Genomic DNA, 16830 nt, shown 5'->3' on the forward strand with positions numbered 1-16830 from the left:
ATTACTCTGACATGACCCCCATCTCTTATTCATAAAGATGGAATATTTTTTAAAATACGATCTTTAGAGATCAATTCCTCCTCGGAGGGCAATTTGCTTCTGTGAACTGCTCACATTTATTGATTACATATCAGATGCTCAGCTTCTCCGCTAACGTGATATGATCTCGAATAAAGGAACCAACGTGTTATTTTTGGAAATGGTATCAGGAGCATATATCTCCATTCTTGTAAAAAAGATTTATGTGGTGACATGTGAGCTCACTTTTGAAAATAGGCATTAGTGCTTCTACCCCCACACTGAAGAAAATGGAAGGAAAAGATGTTACGAGCTATACAGGTCTATGCTTAAGTTTCAAGGCAGGAGAGAAGTGCATAGAGCCTTTGTCTAACCCAAGTCCCACTTGGACCATCAAATAATGACCCAAATGTGACTTCAGTTATAAACAGGAGTCAGGGAGTGTTTCTCAGAAGAGTTAAATGTCAAAGGGGTTTTTCAGACCCTAATTGTAAGGCACACGCTTCAAATGCCATTTGAATTCTAAATTTAATTTCTGATTTTTATTTTATTTATTTTATTTATTATAAACAAAAATAAAACATTTGGGTTGAAGTCCAGTGAGCACAACTGTATTTCTGACTTCAAGACAGCTGTGGTGGCGGTGCGTGCAGCACACCGAGACAGACAGGCGATGTTTCCTTCCTGATCAGAAACAAAAATTTTCCCTAAGAGACAAAGGGAGGGATGAGCTGGGAACCTATGGTCTACCCCAGGCCTTCCGAAGTCAAATTGGCAAAACTTCCAGGCTTTTGATACGATTTGAGTCCTAAAGCACAACGGCCTGTGGTGTGCAAGGACAGTGAAATGTACCACCGCTCCGAAATACCGCCGCTGCTCGGTGCCCGTCGGGTAACTCAAGGGCGCGAGCGCCGATGAGGGGCCGAGATCCGGCAAACAGAAGGGGCAGCAGCCGCCCAGCTCCCCAATGCCATTAATGAACGGGAATGCAGCAGAACTTCCCAAACAGTCAGAAACCGCACGACTGTTTAACCCAGCAATGAGAGTTCGTGCTTTTATACGCAAGATTTGTAGCAATTTTAATGTTTCTAGTGACGTTCCTGTTAAATGTTAAAGGATATAAAAAAAGTTGAATCTGAACCTAATCATGTAATTCATCAAAAGAAATTACTTTTTGGCACTCTGTCCTTGCTTTAATATTAGAGGAACTAAGGGCACAGTTTGAAACTCTTAGGGAGAGAAGGTATTTTCGATTTTGTTTGTATAATTTTGAGTAGAGCTTGCAGCTTAATTAAAAAAATGTGATTTTCAGTGGCTTCTGCTTGTAACATCCCTTGCTTGTCTTGGAACTCGTTTACGCGGGGTTGGAGGCTGCCTCTGACGACGGCCCTGCGCGGAAACGGGGGAGTTTGCTCTGCAGCAGTAGGGCAGTGCAGTGCTCGTCTGACGTGCAAAATAAGGTCTCACATTCTTCAGTACCACGTTTTATCAGACAATCATTATTCTCGTTTCTAAGTTGTAAACATTTGATGACCTTCTCCTGTTTATTAAGCGAAATGGGCAATTAACCCAGTATGTTGGCTTCAACTGGTAGTTGAGAAGCAAACCATACAGGACCAGCAGCTACTCAGACCCTTTCTTACTCAGCATTGACAAGGTAGTAGATAGAACGGATTACAGATAGGTCTTGAGTCATCTCTGAAGGCTGTCAGGTACCTGACATGGCAAAAATATCCAAAGCAACCTAATTAAAACTCTGAAACTTTCTGGTTTTACTACTTTAAATTGTGGGTAAACCGCAAACTGAAATCTGGGGTTAAATATTCAAATTACAATACTAGCTTCCACACAAATGTATTAATGGAAAGGTTTAACAACTGGAAAATGAAGCTGACTCAGCTGTTAAGAGCAAACACTCCAGAAGCTTGCTATCAACTCACACCACCATCATACAGTCTTTATATCAATTTCCACTTCATCATCTTGAATCAATTACTATAGCAGCCTTAGTTTCAGCCAAAGCCAATCAACAGTTCAATCACAGAATAAATTAGTTCAGCTGCTACCAGACTTACGAAGGTAAAACAACAGCTACATTTCATATTCCGTTTCTTTTGTCTCCACCAGACCTCACTTACACTTCCAGATTTGTATTAGCAAGATACAGCTAGATGAAGAAAGCATAATGCACAGTGTATATAATGCGTTGACTGGGTAAAACTCAGCTCTATGCCATAGCCTCAACGGGATATAGCCAATTTTGTAGATACTGTATTCCAGTACTGCACACCAAAGTGTCAATCTTTCTCAGACAAATTGATTGCGGTTTTATTATGTATTTGGTTTTTCTTACTCAATATAAGTTTATCCAAATATTTTCTTTAACTGTTTATCTGCCTACAGTGTATTTTCTCTTTCTGAGTCCAATGTCCCAGTGACAGATACTGGGTACTTGTGTGTCACATCAGAAAACTTTAAATTTTTCAAGGTCCTTTTGAAAGTGTTCAGAGGGCCCTGGCAATGCAAAAATGCAAAAGCACAATCTTATTTTAACTTTTTAAACTATTATATTTAATAACGTTTCTTAATGTGCCGATGTTTCTGCTATTCTATTGATATTCCACTTATTCCAATAGCCTGTGAAATAAAGCAGTTTTTCTGAACCTCTTCTTTAGACATCCACTTGTAATTAATCAAGCAATCTCTTTAGAGTTTCAAACTCAAGTTTTAACCTTTTATGGTTCCCACTGTTCAAAAACTAAGACCCTCCATTTTGAAGGTATGGCCGGAGCTAATGTTAGAAGAAAACATCTGAGACCCAAATATGCACCCTCAAACGCAAATAAACCTGTGACTATATCACTTACAAAATATATGTACATATTCAATCTGCTTTAAATGGCATAAGGAGAAACTGTCATAACTCTTAACAAATTTTTAAAATATACAGACAAAGGGAGCTGATAAAACTTCTGAGTGAAAAGCCAAGAAAAGCTACTTTAGCACAGTATTGCGGCAGAAAATGAACTGTTCTGCTGTCCAGCTCCAAAACCCTGCACAGCACCAGGTTCAAACCTGACTTTGTGCAAGATATTCAGATACTTTGCCTCTGCCACTGAAGCCTGAATTATTGTTTAATATGAAAGTATGGTAAATTGATGCTAAACTTATGTGAAGACTGTTCTTGGATGTAAGTGCAATGCTAAATGACAGTCGTCTTCATTCAAAAGCTTTACAAATGCGTCTGGGTGCACAAAAAACCCTACTGCAATCAACTTGAGAAATTCCCCAAGTAGACAATGGGGCATATTTAGCTATTTATTTTGTAAAACAGTCTCTATATTTCTTATTTCCCTCTCTCTTGCCCCCCTTTCTCTTGCTGTTTATGCGTAACTTGAACATTTTGAAGCCTTACCCTAAAGGCACGCAATCAGCAGAGTTTGTCTACAGATTTAATGGGAGCTTGGAAGAGCAATCGGTTAGCTGGACTCTTCACTACGGGAGAAGCACATTCAGAAGCTAGGGTGAAGTCTAATCAAAGCTAAGGATATTTTCCTGTCTACTCAGTTGTGTCAGTGGGATTGTCTTGACCTTTGGTAGGCTGCTTTCCCAAGCAAGTTAAAGGTAACCTACCGAGGCAATAATTGGACTGATTTTTTTTCTCTTTTTTTTAATGATGGATATATAGGCCAAGTATATTTCTATTTTTAATTCTTGGTATTATAATCTGTTTATCAGAAATTACTAGGTAAAACTGAACATCAGTTACTGATTTAATGTACATTTCTGATTAACCACAGTTGTGAAGTAAAAGGCATTAACTTACACCACCATCATGCTGTTGTTTTTCTTTCTTTTTTATTGCTGAATGAAACAATAGGAAAAAAGTATTGGCAATCGTCTGTCCTGGAATTCTGGAAGCATTAGAATTCAAGTCCCCCAATTAAGTTTGCTCATTTACCATTGCACAGTGGCAGAGACATGCTAACATCGTAGTCTTTTTGGACCTATATATATATCCTCTAAGATGAACGCATTATGTGCTTGGACTGAGATGAGGAAATTCATTCTGCTTCTGTGCTGGTCTGCCAAAACGAGCAACTTGAAAGGAACCCAGTCTTGTCCTGAAGAGAGACTTTACGTCACAATTTCCTTTAGTCACCATCTCACTAGAACTTTTTCCTTCAGCTAAACATTGGCAACCGAGAGTGACTGACAGCAAAGCAACCTCCGCAGGTGCTAGTGTCCCCATGCCACTTCAGCTGCAGCATCCTTCAGCTTTTAAGAAAAGGTGGCAGCTGAGTACAAACGGCGGATTAAGATTTAGAAGCATTACTGCTTATAAAGAAGGTGAACATCTACTTTAGTATTGAACTGATAATCTAAAATTTCTGATGAGGGCTGTGGTGCTGACATCCAAATGCAGAGGTGGGCGATGATGTCTCCTCACTGGGTCTTAGACTTATTAACAGCGCAGAACTCTGACGGTTACAGAGTTATTGGCAATGATTGATGTACATATACAGAGGACACCAGTTGTGTTGCTTGATTGCAAGGGACAAGACAGCGAGTGAGCTCTTTTTCTCATGTGTGGTGTGTTTTTTTTTTCCCGCACTCCAAACTTTTGCTTCTTGACTACAAAATCAGATATCTGAAAAATTTACAAAACATAGGCATACCTAAACCTACCGTGGCCACAGGCTCTGAACACCACAAATCACTTTTCCATAACGAAATCTTCCAACACCATAAACAATACCACCACCATATACTAACCAAAATGGTAATGACCAAGGAAAAGTTCACTTTCATTTTCCTTTGGTTTTCTTTCCCTTTGGAAAAGAAAGCTCCTGCTTTATTAGAATTGCAGAGACAGCTGATAGATTTAAGTGATAGTGATATTGCTTCTAGTTAGAGTGGAAATCATAATGTGCTCTGAGCCACACATCAACTTATCAGCTCTTACAATTAATCCTCTTATTAAAAGAGATCCTCAAGGATTACGGAATATAGTGAGTTAGTGTATGACTTTTCCATTACCCTGATCCAAATCTAGCATAACAGATGCAATAAAAAGAGTTTCGGCATTCACCATTACAGGGTTTTATCTATCCCACTGAAAATCATGATGCTTCTTAGCCTCTTTACTCGGAAGAGGTCCAGGACTGGAACAGTCCCGGGCTTTTACTGAGCAGCCCTGCAATGGAAAAGAGGAGTCGTCGGGAGGCTTGTTCTTAGGAAGGGGTTTAGGCAGCTGCTACAAGACTGAGCACACCCCTGCCTTGAAACAAGAGGGGGAAATGGTGGGTAAACAGAGAAGGGGAATTTCCTAGGAAAGTCACAGGCTGCTCCGTGAGCCACTCAAGAGCACTCATTTCCAGAGCAGTAGCTGAGCTCGATGACGTTCAGGGGCAGTCATATGAAAGGTTTTTGGTGTGACAAGTTCGACCCATGAACCCTGAATACCTGAGGGTGATGCCTTAGGTGGATTCATTTCAGAGCGTATGTTTGGAAAGCCTTTGAGTTCCTTTAAAGCTTCCACCTACCAGACTGCTTTATATCAATACCAGAGACGAGAGAGTGGGTGCAAAGAATCAGAAGAGAAGGTCAAACTTTGCCAGTAATTCTTCCTAGTAAGAACAGAGTCTGTCTTACCATGCATAAACATGACTGTCGCTGAAGTGTCTGGGTGGGATTAGCGTTGACTAAAAACTTGTCTCCCGGTTTCAGCTGGGAGTAGCTGGTACGGTGCTGTGTTTTGGATTTAGTGTGAGAATAAGGTTGGTACCACGTGGATGGTTTAGTTGTGGCTGAGCAGTGCTTACCCTCAGTCAGGGACTTTTCTGTTCCCCATGCTCTGCCAGCGAGGAGGGGCACAAGGAGCTGGGAGGGAGCACGGCCAGGACAGCTGACCCCAACCACCCAAAGGGATATTCCATACCATAGCACGTCACGGCCATTATAGAAACTGGGGGAGCTGGCTGGGAGGGGCCGATCGCTGCTCGGGCATTGGTCAGCGAGTGGTGAGCAGCTATATTGTGCATCACTTGTCTTTTCTTGGGGTTTATTTTTTTCTTATATTCCTTTTCATTACTATTATTATTATTAGAATGGATTATTATTACTGTTAGTATTATATTTTATTTTACTTTAGTTATGAAAGCGTTCTTATCTCAACCCACGAGTTTTTACTTTTCTTTTTCAATTCTCCTCCCCTTCCCACTGGCCGGGGGGAAGGAGTGAGCGAGCAGCTGCGTGGTGCTCAGTTGCTGGTTGGGATTAAACCATGACAACCTGGAAACTATAACTTTACACTACTGTGTTAATGGGGATTGGGATCCCGTTGTAGCAGATACCGCTTGCATAGGCGAGAGAGTATGTAGAGAAATCCTGTTCCACACAGCTACCAGACTAAATATACTAATTAGACAAAAGCCGTCATGTCTTTTACAGAGGGGAATCGCAGCATTTCCAGCTACGGGATTTCTTCACCTAGATTTTAAGTCCTGCTGATTTTGTTTTAGAGTGATTTGGTATCTACAAGCATGGATGGTGAACAGCCTGATCGTGTCAGCACGTTGGAAGTGCCTACCGAGCCATGACCAGCTTTGCCTTATCAGGTAACCATGGCACGGGTTTTGGAGCTGTCCTGAAGTGATGTAGTCATGGTTGCACATGGTCCGTGGCAGAGCCAGGAGCCAAAGCCAAAGCTCTGACATTCCCACCCATCAGGCCGAGTGGGAAATGTCCTCCCCAACTGAGCTGTTGTCCTATTACAGTGACATCGACCCATTGAACAACAGGGATGACAAGGAGTCCGTGGGGTCTTCCTGCAGTGCAAAGCATGAAGGATAGCATTTCCACCCAAGATAATGGGACCCAAGTGCTGGCAAATCCGTGAACGAGTGAGTAGGAGGTTGCGTGGCTGAGGAACAGATTGTTTCAACGAGAACACACTGCTCCAAAACCGAAATCATCTGCATTTAACAGGTATCTTCCACGTTCGTTGGAGCAAAGGCTGTGCACAGTGACCGCTCAATGGTGACGTGACTCAGGCTCTGGGGAGCTTCTCCAGTACAAATAACTATCATCCAGTTTAGGCCGTGCACTAACACTTAAACTGAAATATCAGTGTGGGGGAAATGATGAGCACTTTTAGTAGGCCAGGACATATAAAACATGTTCGGAAAAAAAGATTTTGCATCGCAAATATCAAAATATCCTCCATATATTCAAATAAAATCACTTTATAGCAATAAATAAATACATATAATTTTTTGTCAGATTTCTTGGTTTTATTTTAGATATCACTGTATCAGAACCTCGCAGATAATTTTTTATCAATTCAATATGTATTTATTCTTAGTATGCGAGTTCCAGGACCTTATTTTGCAATCTGTCCATGGATCATTCCATAAATTAAGTGATTTTCCACTTGAAATTTGATTTCAGAATAGGAATGCCTATTGGCATTAACGTCAGCCATACGTTACCTTCTTGGAAAGCTGACCTTTATTTTCTAACAAATCATCATGGGATGCAAGTCTAGCAGTTGTTTTGTTTGCTCTTCTAATTAAGAGTTTTCAGTTCAAAGTAACAGACAGTAACAGGCTTATATCAGAAATGCATCCACTACTTCATGGACAAGAAGTAAGTTTTTTAAAAGTAAAACAAAGAAAATGTTTGTTTTAATGAGAGTGGATCAGATCCTAATATCAAACTATCTGGTGAGAGAAGTCCTACTGAAGTAAATAACTGCTTTTCTTTGAATTAACTAAATATTGCAGCATCAGAGCCCTGAGAATAACTGCAGCCAGTATCTATAGATGCTGTAATTGACTCAACACTAGAACACGATGACAAAGATGCAGCAGAAGAGATGCTGTTCTATATTTTGGAGCTGAACTATTGTCATCTTTCCCCAGTCACGTGCATAGAGCTTTCTGTGCAGCAGAAAGATTGGGTGACTGACACGCAGACCCTGCCTTGGACCGCAGGGGAGATGGTGAGTTCTTGAGTCTTCTGACATCCAGAGTCTTGTACTGCTCAGTTCTTTTTGTGTTCCACTCTGCAGATTTTTAGTCCCTTGAAAATACTCTCACATGTTGACTTTGGTAGTAATAAAAGACTATGAAACAAAGACAAAGAAATGGTCTGTTCTCCTACAAGATATTTTGTGCTCCTTTGTTTGGAGATGCTGCCAATTTTAACGAAACAAAATTGCTTAATATCTCCGCAGATGGATTGCCTTCCCTTCCATCTTATTTTAAATTCTTACTTTTCCTGTAATGAAAAATCTTCAGTTCCTTCTTCTTCCAATGATGTTCCATGTTTGTTTTAGACTTAGTCAGTTATTGTCAAGAATCCAATGAAAATTACATCCTGTGATTTGATACCAGTTAATCAAGACTTTGTGCGTTTCTGCCCCTTTCTCAAAATGTTAGTCAGCTCATCAAATTTGGACAAAATCAATCTGGATGTGGTCGTGCCATCGTCAATTCATTAGTTCTGTCTTCTGTTCCCTGCACCAGAGCTTCCCAGGAAATCTAGCCATCCTGAGGATGGTTGCTTGCTTCCTCCGTGGCAAGAAAAAAACAAACTGGCAGAATCTCACCTGGTGGATCAGAATGAAAGCGTAGGAACTCGCCATCCATCTAAAGTGCTGGGTATACGTCAAACAGTTCAGAGATTTAAAGGATATAAGCTTTTAAACATTTATATGCTGAAAAAAACCAATATGCAAGAGCTGCAAAACAGCACTAAAAATGTGAGAAAACAGAGAAATCTACTACTTTTTTGTTGTAGATCGACCAGGTCTAGAACAAACGTGTATATAGCAGATACCTCAGGACAGAGGGGAGTTTCTAAATCATTTGTACACTCTCAGCAGAGGTGAGGTAGACATGCAGCTGGTTTTGGAGGCAAGTATGGGTTAGCAAGTGACCAACACACTGAATCATCTTCATTCAGAAGAACTAATACAAAGAGGTTGAGCCAGAGGCTTGAAAGATATACAGTCGCAGCGGTCCCTGTGTGAGCAAGTCCACCCCTCGTGTTGCTTTCTGTGGTCGTGAGCCTCCAGGAAGAAGCGTTCACCTCAGAGGACTGTCATGACCTTTTCCTGCGGTGCAGTTCTTCCCAGTTCTTTTTGAAGTGATGGGAAATTATAATGCCTGCCAGTTTCCCAGTCTTCCTAATTACGCTGATGGACAGGCCTCTTTCTCTACTATTATTTGTTTAAATGCCTTGAGCTTGGAAGAAAAGATTCCAGGAATTACATTCTTCTGTATGTAGGATAAGGGTTTTGTTTTTTTTTTCTTTTTGTAAAGAAGAAACATGAAACAAAAACACTTATAGCCAAAGTAACCAGAACACAGAGTGCTACACTCTCAATTATGTTCATGGTTTCAAAAAGCAGGCAAAATAACAACCTAAGATAATAAGATGGCCTCGTTGCATGATTTTGTTTCTTGATACCTTGTCAGTTGCTGTCCTCTTGTACAGGGAAGGACTGGATACGCCTGGTTTTTAATTAATTTTACTCTTGAAGCACAGCGTCATCCACAGATCAGAGTCACACAGCGCCAGATGTTTTAAAAACTGTAGGATGTGTTCAACATTTACAGTACTCCTCCTGTATACAAATAAGCTAAATTAAGTTCTCGTTCGAAATCTTTAACAATGAAAAATGATGTGAGAATTTAAGCAGGCTTCTTCAGGGACTTAATTTGACTAATCCTTGTCTTTGTTGCAGGTCGGAGACATTCTACGAGGCATAGCACTTATCGCTTGTAGAAACGAGAATCAGGCAGCAGAGGGCTGGAAAACCCGTTATGAATCCTAAGGGAAGAGTTTCCTCAGCCTGAAGGCATTTGAACGAGGAAGTCTCTCCAGTCTAACTGGGACATCTTCACTCAGAAGAATTATTACAAATAAGTTGAGAGAGAGGCTTGAAAGTTTTACAGACCTGGTAGTGCCTGTCTGGCCAAGTCCACTTGTTGCTTTCTGTGGTCATTACATTAGCCTACACAAAGAACCGGTTCAGCTCAGAGGGTTCTTGAGAGCTTTTAATGTCACACCATGAAAGGAAGGCTGTATTCAATTACTCGATGCAGAATCTAGACGGATTGCTCTCACTCCTGGTCTCTACTAACTAGATGTGCTTGAAATGTATCTTGTCAAAAACAGAAGATAAACTGAAATGTAGATGTAAGTGCTTCAGATTTCTTTTAATCTTTGAGATTTGTGTGTGTGATTCTGTTTGAGGGGATTTAATAAAGTCATTCAAGATAAAGTCTGCATCTCTGTCCTCTGAAATACTTGCCTATGCACTCATTCTTTTAACTGTTGCTGGATCGGAGTGCGGGGAGCTCACCTTGGTTTAGATGATAATTGAATAACAGACAATCATTATTTTGGGGCTTATCTCTTGCTTTAAAGGGGACATGACCAGGGAATTTGATCATTCAGTTATAAACACCCGTTTCATGTTTACACCCATTTTCCTTCTAGGAAAGGTGGAATCATCTGTTCTCTCCCTACTCCCTCCCTGAAGAGAGACAATGACCTCCTTTTTCTTGCTGGGCACGGGTAAGATGTACCCCCCGCAAATGCTTCCATAAGGGCTAAAAGATTAAAATATCATTTAGATATGAATGACATTAGGTCACTGAGAGACAAAAGCTTCTGATAAGGATTTACTTTTCATTAAAAAGATCTTAATGAGCTACTGTAGAAGACTCTTGATCCCAGACAGTGTATTTTATGTAATATCCTCCTTTGCGGGAACTAGCTGATGACCTCTCTGACCTCAAAGGCATCCTCAGGGCTGGGTGGCTTTGGTCAGGCTTGCTTTTCTCTGCAGATTTCCAAACGCTTCCTAGAACCAGAGTTAGCTCACGAGCTCTTTAGAACATGGAAGACTACCCTCTTTGTTGCTGTAATGGATTATTCTGTAGCCCCAGACATTTTGGCTAGTGCTTTTCTCCTGTAGTCATGCCAGTAGCACTTCAAGTCTTGGCCATCAAGAAAAACAGGCGGTGGAACTGCTACTGCTGTTACCTGGTACGCGGTCCTAAGGTTGAGAGAGAAGTATTCTCACATTAAACTAGCCATCTTTTGTTTTCATGTACCCTGAAAATTCAGAAACCAACTTCAATGTGCATGCATTCAGATCAGCATGAATCAAAAGGCAGTATTTTGCCCTAGGATGTCCACTTTCCAGTTGCTTTCAGGAAGAAGCTAACTCAATGTGCAGCTGAGGACCAGACACGACCTGAACCTGGACTTTCCAACAGGACACTGACAGGCTGAAAAAAATTAATTTGCCATCTGTTGAGTGAAGAGAGAAGCAGCCTATGGGCTGCTGTACAAGTCGGAGAGGCTTTCCACCTTAACCTCTGCTCATATCCAGGCAGGTTCTGAGCAACTTTCCACTACCGTCAGCCTGGCATTTTATAGCATTGACCCACAAAACAAAGGAGATGTCTGCAGTTCTTATCACCAGTAAAATAAAATGCAAAACCCCCTCACGGAGCCATCGAAGTCCTTGCTGAGCTCTAGAACCTGCAGGGCTCGTTGCAGGCACCCTCTTTGTCTGACAGTTGTTCACTTAGACCGCAGTACGGAACATTCGTCTTCAGACCAGTCTGTAAAACGCCTTCACAGGCTCAGCACCATACCACAAAATAGCAAAATTAAATTGTATTTATCTGGGCCCAAACTATCATTCTGCCTGCTTGACTTTTTTTCTCCATGCCTATTCACTTGATTACTAATTTATAAAGCTCATCTATCTTCGCTGAGCAAACCAGATCCTGACATGAACTGGGGAGTTCCAAATGTATTTGCTATTTAGTTTCCAACACCTGTTATAGCCTTTATGGGAAATGTAATACTGTCTTGTTAAACCTTATCCTCTACTTTCAACAATTGCCTTTTTGGGCTACAACAGAAACAGGAAGATAAGACTCTTGGAGTATTTAAATCAGTGTTTTACTGACCATGAAAGACGCTATCTGCAAAATGATCAGTAATTACCTCACATATCTCAGTCCACGCAAGAGAAGCTACCTGTACATGATAAATGTGAACTACATAACTGTTTAAGCTTTGAATTGGATCTGCTGAGGTAATCCTGGTACTCTTGGTCAAAGTACCTCTTCTGGCTTAGGATTCAGGATGCTTGTGCTATATACTCAGCACCACCCAAAATAAGTAGGTCACCACCGTAGAATTATGCGGGTGCGTTCACCGACACAAAGTCTTTTGCTAACTTTCAATTTCATTGTAATTATTCCTAAAATGCACCAGAAACTGTACGAGTAGCAAAGCTACCTCATTTAGTTTGAGGTTGAGAAGTAGAAGAGCAAAGGTTCCCACTTAGATCAAATTAGATGGGAGGAAGGGAGAAGTTTGTCTTTATTACAGACACTTTTGAGACCATTTTCTCCTGTCTTTTACTGGTCCTGCCACAGTCTTCCCACCTCCTCCCCAGTGGGGAGCTGGATGCAGCACAGTTGATGTCAGTGTGATAGAAATCACCTTTACCAGCGCTGCTTCCCCGACTCCTCTGGGTGTTTCCATCGTCGTCTTGCAGTGAGGAAAGGATCTCAAACCTTTCTTAACGCTTAAGTCAGGTCCATGAGTACTGGGGTAACTCTTGTATTTTCTTTATACTTTCAAAGACAGAAGCTTATCAGGAAACCTTAAAATTCATAAAACACCCTGTGTGGAGAGTACTGTTTCAGTAACTTTCAATGCTTTCTGTGTAGGTGAATCACCACGTTGTATATTGCCTACAGCAATTCTAAAAAATTCACTTAGAAAGGTTTGGAGAAGGTGATGACAGCTCTTCTACATGTTCTGTAACCACCACATGTCTTGTCTTTCAGTTTGCTCCTACTATATTTCTGGATTCAGGTGTATGCCCCAACCTGCTGCCACCACTTACCCTGCACCTCAGCCTGCAGGTCCTGTTTCACCTACCCAAGTGCTAACGAATGCGGCTTGGGTAGGAACCACACTGTCACGGACAAGAACTGGGGGAAAAGATGAAAGATGTGTAGGAAACACCACATAATTTCCAATTTTCATTTCCACACACTTGCCTAAAGGAAAAGTTTTCATTTGAAATTCAAAATAAAAACTGGAACTTTTGGAAGAGTGAAGGCATTTCAGCTAAAATGTGTATTTTTTAGAACATCTGTGGATCAAGTTAGCTCAGTGATGCATCCTTATGAGATACAGTGCATGACTACAGGAAGCAATTTACTTCTTTAGAAATACTGGCTGAAATATTTTCTGGATATTGATTACTGATCGATCAATCTGCAAAACAATTGGAAATAAGTGGTGAAACAAGGACAGAGCTACAGGCTTGCTTTTCGTTCAATTTCTAGCATGGCTGTTGTTAGGTATCACATATTTTTAGAAAATATATACTACCATGATAACATAACCATAACATTAAGTGAGCAAAAAATATGGGCAGTCTTATGGTGTGTTAGTCTGAGATTTTACCACACCTAGCATTTAGAAGTTTCTTTTTTTCAAAGACCAGATAAAGTCTCCACCAGAATGCAGCCCACAGCCTTGTGCCTGTAAATCGATGTTTCTCTGCTAGGAAGGTGAGGAAGGAGTGGGCATCCGAGGGCCAGAAACCAGAGCACAGCATATGACAGAGAGCAGGGGGCAACAACACAAGCCAGTGTGGGAAAGAAGAAAGGAAGGATTACGCTGACCAACAGATGGTCTACACTTGCCTCTTTTATCAGATTCATAAATCTGGGTCCAAAACGCCACGGCTTGTGTCTGTGACACTGCAAGGAGCTGACAGTCATTTGGGAGGCACGCTGGGAGGCCACTGCTACCATGTAAACAGCATCGTACATCAGAGCTGCTTCTGTCTGCAAGAAAAAACAGAAAGGCTCTCTTTAATGTACATCTTTGTGCGCCGTCCCCGCTTTTCTCTACTCAGAACCGTTCCCTTGGGCTACTGGTACGGAGCAGGCCACTACTGGGCTTTCCACGGAAATCTGAGATGCAAAAAAATCCATTTTTTTGCAGCTTATATTAATTTCAGAGCATCTTCAGGTGAGCATTGGGAAGAAAAACTGCATTGGGAAGAAAAACCACATTGGGTAGCAACTGGAAGAGAGGGGTCGGTGAGTCCAGTGCAGGATGGAGCACACAGGTAGCTCTGTGGCACGGAGAGGAGTTCTAAGAAGCCTCAGGTGATACAGCAGCCCAGGTCTCATCCTCCAGGCATGTCCTAGAGCCAAGCACTTTGCAGCACCCAGACTTCTATAGTTCCCTCATGGGATTCGACAAAGACTCTCAGCACCTCAAAATGTGTCATCCCAAAGGACCATGCAAGTGCTCAAGCCGGTCTCTGCCCAGCTGCAGGTCGGCGTGGCATGGTGGCATGGCATGGGGACGCGTGGGAGGGCTGCCCACGAGGGCCCCGTGCCAGCTCCCTGTTGCCGCTCTTCTCATGGCCTTGCGTGCCAGGGAAATGAATCTCACCGAGCACCTGGTAGGTATCCCACCGGACAGGTACCTACTGTCTCTGAGCGTCTACTGCTCGCCAGGATCTTGGCTTTTCGTACAAATGTGTGAAATGGCCCCTCCGAGATGTGGCCAGGGCTGGTCCCCTGCCATACCTCCCTCCTACACCGTCTTACAGAGAGGTGAACTGTCCTTTCGAGGTGCCTTTTTTGATGATTAAGTTGGCCATATACATTTAACTTCTAGTTGTCTAAGACAGGACAGATGAATACAGCCCTTAGACACCAAAATATTACTAAAATTACTGGATGCTGGTTGTACATCTGTGTTTCTTCTGAGAATGCGTTTATTGGTTTAAAAACATGCCCAGAAAGCCTCAAACTCAGATCGCGCACCCTGTCACCCTTTATCACGGAGTTTTAGGAAAATCTTGCCTTCACCTTCGCTAGGCTCCAGTGCTGTCATGTGTGAGGTGGGAATGGCCACATTTCGCCTAATGCACAGGGATGCTGTACAAATGAAGGGCTTATCTTTCTTGTAAAGCTACTGAATAATTAAGTAGGGGCCTTAAAAAAAAGTACTAACTTTGCAGATGAGAAACTGGACTCATCTATATGAACTGCAAAGCTAATCCATTTTTTATTCCTTTCCAATGCAACTCCTTTGGGAAATTAATAGATGTGATTCTGTGTCTGTTTCATTTACCTAAGTAAATTACAACAGCATCAGTCTTAGCAGCATTGGAGGCTTTTGCTGGCAATCAAATGTGATCTGAATTTATCAACTAATCTTAATATACTGCAGATGAGGAATCGCTCTTGACACGCTAGTCCGGACCTGCCCAAAACAACACTCCATAATCAGAGCAACCTGAAAACATTATAAATGGTGAGGCAAGCAGGAGGAGACAGTAACAGCTGTTCTCAGACTGGAGGGACTGAAAACAGATACTTGTTCCACGCAGACCTGGAGACTAAAGGCCTGATCCCAAGTCCTTCAAAATCAATGGAAAGATTCCCATCAACGTCAATGGACTTCAGATCAGTTTTTACAATAGGCTGGGGACATGTGCATTCAGGATTGAATTTTACTTGAGCGCCGGAGCCCTAGTCTGTCTGTCTCTCAGGCCTAGGGATGCTGGGGATACTTGGTGAAAACGCCCCAGGGCACCTCACTTGGCACTCCTGTCTGGGACCTCCCATGCCTTCACTTGAGAACACGGAGCATCCCGCAGTACTTGCTCGTTGACAGCATTGCCAGGCTCGGCTGTTTGAATCTCATGCCTGTGTGACTTGTTACTCATCCATCCTGCTGTGCAGCAACTGGGAGGTTACGTTACCTCCTCAAGCCTTTTATTTCTCCCCTCGCTGTTGCTCTGGTTTAGGGCTTGGGGTTGCATGGAGGAACAAAAGGTCATCTCATTTTCTGAAGTAAACTGACTTATATTGACATCTGTACTTGTGCACGAGAAGACAGGGACTAAAAGTTAGTCCTAAAACTTGTCCTTCTGATTTTCATATTCTATTCAAATTATTGCAAAGAAACCCAAAGATCTCATTAGAACAACTACGCCTCTGTGTGCAATTTGGGCATAAAGTGGGACGTGAACTCAAAACTGTCTTGGTCATGCCCTGCTAACTTCCCACAAGCTGACATCAGGGCAAACAATATAGCATGAACCAGAAGGGAGAAATTCCGAGTTAACAATAGGACATGTAATCCTGATCTCCTTGTACCGTGCGCCTTGTCACAGCCTTATTGTCTAATGGAATACAGCAGCATCGCAGCTCGCCATCAAACTGAATAAGCAGAACTTGCCATGAATATTTAAATGATCACAGCCAACTAGCAAAACGCTTCCCTCGGTGCTCCTGCTGTTTCAGAGCATCAAGGACACCAAGAGATCAGAGAGATGCAAAGGAGAGGATAAGAGTCAGAGACACAAAGGAGAGCACAGGCCTGTAGTAAGAACTTTGTTTTTCCCGGTTTTACAGTCGGGGGAAGGCAGGGGAACAGCTCTGTGTGACCACCTACCCTTGCAGGCCTTCTGTATTCACATCAGAGGTGCCCAGGGACAGCTTTCTCCCCTGCTCTGCGTATGAGTGAGCACAACGGCACTGCCCAAACAAGCAATGCTTCTTTGAAATGCTAGGGAGAGCACACTTAATGCATTTCTCTTCAGGACATTAGGATGTTTCAAAGTTTTCCCTGCAATCATCTGCAATAAAGTCTATTTCCTACCACTTCGAACTCCACTCAGTACATAAGATACACTGTCTTTATATTGCAAAAGATGGCAGCCCT

The 16830-nt window shown here is 42.1% G+C and overlaps 1 protein-coding gene across 1 annotated transcript in view; it reads right to left on the bottom strand.

Moving 5' to 3' along the window:
* The window catches only part of GRIK1 (glutamate receptor, ionotropic, kainate 1), a gene marked incomplete at its 5' end in the record, with an annotated part of 67387 nt that overhangs the window by 38281 nt on the left and 12276 nt on the right, over positions 1-16830 (bottom strand). Inside the window, one exon of the mRNA XM_009706891.1 lies at positions 13782-13925. Coding sequence (XP_009705193.1) covers positions 13782-13925 — 144 coding nt within the window. The remainder of the gene's footprint in view (positions 1-13781; positions 13926-16830) is intronic.

This window comes from Cariama cristata, unplaced genomic scaffold (genome assembly GCF_000690535.1).
Source record: "Cariama cristata isolate BGI_N322 unplaced genomic scaffold, ASM69053v1 scaffold1889, whole genome shotgun sequence".
In the NCBI taxonomy this organism is placed as follows: Eukaryota; Metazoa; Chordata; class Aves; order Cariamiformes; family Cariamidae; genus Cariama; species Cariama cristata.